Source organism: Eimeria mitis, genomic scaffold, assembly GCF_000499745.2.
Source record: "Eimeria mitis Houghton genomic scaffold, Emh_scaff6101, whole genome shotgun sequence".
Classification (NCBI taxonomy): Eukaryota; Apicomplexa; class Conoidasida; order Eucoccidiorida; family Eimeriidae; genus Eimeria; species Eimeria mitis.
In genome coordinates, this window is record NW_024015666.1 from 1 (window position 1) to 3,125 (window position 3,125).

General features: G+C 50.9%; 1 protein-coding gene across 1 annotated transcript; it reads left to right on the plus strand.

Annotated features, from left to right (window-relative positions):
- Positions 1-189: 189 nt before the first annotated feature.
- Positions 190-1,928, plus strand: EMH_0085950 (uncharacterized protein; the record flags this gene model as incomplete). The annotated part of the gene is given in 8 exon segments (XM_038022882.1): positions 190-222; positions 383-782; positions 945-1,006; positions 1,118-1,210; positions 1,368-1,436; positions 1,548-1,731; positions 1,906-1,922; positions 1,926-1,928. Coding segments are annotated over 8 exon segments (861 nt in total).
- Positions 1,929-3,125: the final 1,197 nt, after the last annotated feature.

Sequence of the window (3,125 nt, forward strand, 5' to 3'; positions counted from 1 at the left end):
GTCGAGTTGTTTGCTTACACGTCATACGAAATGGATTAGGTAGCCTGCCCATCGAATGACTCCCAAGATCCCTGCTGTTGAATTTCATAATTTTAATACAAGTCCAACTAGCTCTTTGCTCGTGCGTTTGTTGTGTGCCATGCAGTCACCATTGTCTGGGTTGGGGTGTGGCTTTGGTCTTACGTGTTCATGGCGTCTTCTGGGAAAGTAGGAGCGACAGAGGTGAGCAGCGGAGGAATGTTGTTTTGTTTGCCTCCAGTCTCAATGTGCCGCTCAGCAGACAAGCAAATAGCCCCACGTAGCATCGGCGACGGCTCCTCTCTCTTAAGTATTCGATTAGCGTACTTTCTGCTGCAAAGCCCCGGTGTGGTGTCCGTCGCAGATCCCCATGGGTTTGGAGCAAAACGGCGACATTGGTATCCTTCCTTTGCACCGGGAGTTTGTATGGGACGTTCGGCTGATGTTCTTCGCTCCCCTTTGGTGGCTGGCTTTGTTCTGGGTGGTAGAGGCATTGATGGCATTTGCGCACTTCGTCATCTCTTACACGGCGACGGTTTGGTACTTCTCTCCCCCCGAAGGAGCAGACGAGAGGGATGTCGGATGGTTCCCTCCTCTTGTGGCGATTGGGCTTGGGTCTATTCATCACTTGGGAAGCTTTGCTGTCGGCGGCCTCGTCATGGGGGCAACACGGCCCATCCGGCTGCTGTTCCCTTGGGCAGCGACTAAGCACTTTGCCTCGACTGACGATTCAGCTGTCGTTCGAAGCCTGAGGAACAGCTTTCGTAAGCCTTGCTGCCTCCCCATGTATGCACAATCAACCCTGCACGTGCACCCTCACTCCGCTATATGCGTATGGCCCTAATTCGATAGCTAAACCAAATCATAAGCTACACAGCAGAGCTGCACAATCTTCATCGGAGTGGAATGTGTGCCTGCGACACTAGGAAACATTATGAGCCCGCTGGCGTTCGTCGTTGACAGGTTCACCTCTTCAGGATACATCGAGGTGAGGACCTATAAAGGCTGTAGCTGTTCGCAGGCTGTAAACACTAGCAAGTTGAGGCATTACAACTGCGTGCAATTGTGGTTCTTCATATGTTGCTATATTTTTCTTCAGATGTCCATATCCTCCAAACCATTCTTCCCTGCCATGGACAAATCCCACATGCGCTTGATTCAAGCGAGGTCGCCAGCGACGTATCTGCATGGGGTAAGTCGTAGGCCAATATTTTCCCCCTGTTACCACTTGCATCCATTGTAACCAAAACATACGTAGCGTGGTAGACGTTTGGTGTACGTCAGTTACGTTGTGCGGGGCGGGAGCGGTCTGGACGTCCCTCTGTTCTCCTCTTTCTGTTTCTGTTCAGGCCGTAGCAACTGCATCTGCAATTGCCTCCCTATTTATTTCTCTTCTGGTCGGCATGATGACTTACTCTGTGAGTTTAATGACAAGCGGTCAGCTCAGAAAGCAGCATCCTACCGGACTACACAGCCTCTAGGGCTTTGCTCATGCACAGTGAACATGAATTTGTGTGTTCATCTGTTAGACTCTAACTGCCGCGGAAAAGTACGCATCGGTTGCTTCGCCATCTTTCGTGGCAGCTCCTCTCTGCGTCTCCATCTTCACCGCTGCCATAAGCTTCATGATTGCCATGCACTCCATGGCGGTTTGGGATATCGTGGCCGACACGTTCATGTACTGCTTTTTAGTAGAGTCTGTACAGCCACCTGGTAAGGAAGCAACACGAGCACTAGGCGTGAAGCGCTTGTGTACACGCCGCACGCGCCCTCAGCAACTCTCAGTTGCCTTGGCAGCGTATTTCAGAGCGTTAGTACGTCGGCGCAGTCATGCTTTGAATGCATATACTGGGCTTGTTTTGTGGCTAATGTGTGTATGTCACGCAGTGGTTGACGAGGACCCCCTNTGAATGCATATACTGGGCTTGTTTTGTGGCTAATGTGTGTATGTCACGCAGTGGTTGACGAGGACCCCCTAACAAAAGTGCACGCCCCCGCATGCCTCCGCGAACTTCTCCTCAACGCACAGGCTACCCAATTTCATAGGTAAAGCGGAGTCAAAATGTGCACCCTCATGCATGCATATATGCATGCTTTCCCCCGCTCGCTGGTGGGAAACTAGCTTTAGTATTTAATGCTGCTTCATGCACGTTAAAGCACATAATAAACTTGCATCCGATAAAGGAACCCCTTCCGCCGCTGCTATCCTTGGCGGAGGCCTCACTGCCTAAGCAGGGGTCACCGCGAAAAGTCGCATATCTTTAAAAAAAAGCAAGGCTTTGAACCTACTTAGGGTTCGGCAGCGGCTGCATGGAATCTCAGCCAGCCGCCAAGGCCATCGAGTTCATATCGAATCAAGCGAAAGTTTTTTTGACGGAACTTTTGAAAAGCTTTGAAACTAAACACCTGGCTCGCGCGCACCAAGTGGCGAACCAACCAGCCCTCACAGCACTGCCTTCCACGGAAAAGGCACTCAGAAAAGCAGTATATGGCTCCCAAGAAAAAAGGGAGGCCAAACTAACGCCGTGGGGATGATAGGCAATGGACAGGGGCTAGCTGATCGCGCAAACTTAGGGGAGCGGGGCACCCCTCTGCGCGGAGCTGATGATCTGTATTATTGCAGATCCCACAACAACAAACAGGAAAACCGCCAATACGATGGGGCCCACGGGGTAACCCTTTCCCTTCCTGTGTTTGCTTTCGGCGACGTGCCCCCTCTTTGTAATGCTCCGATCAAAAGCTTCAATCTTCTTCGAATACTTCCTGTTTGTGCCCTGAAGCAACGCATGCGAAAGACCAACTCAGGAAATGAACGACACAAATATACACGGCATACAATATCCTCAAATGAGGGGCTATGGAAAAGAAGGTTGGAGAGAGAAAAACTTTTGACGGCCAAACCCTAGAAGGTACCCCCCCATGAAAAGAAACTGGGCATCGACAGCAGCCTACGCTGAATTTTAAAGAGATATATTTGTCAGTTCTACATGAAGCAAGAAATGGAAGGCAAAGACACAGTGTATTTCCGCTGAGAGCAAACCAGCGGACGCCGCCGAGGCGCAAAATTGCAGCGTGGTTATCTCGACGGTACGTGACCTCTCAGAACC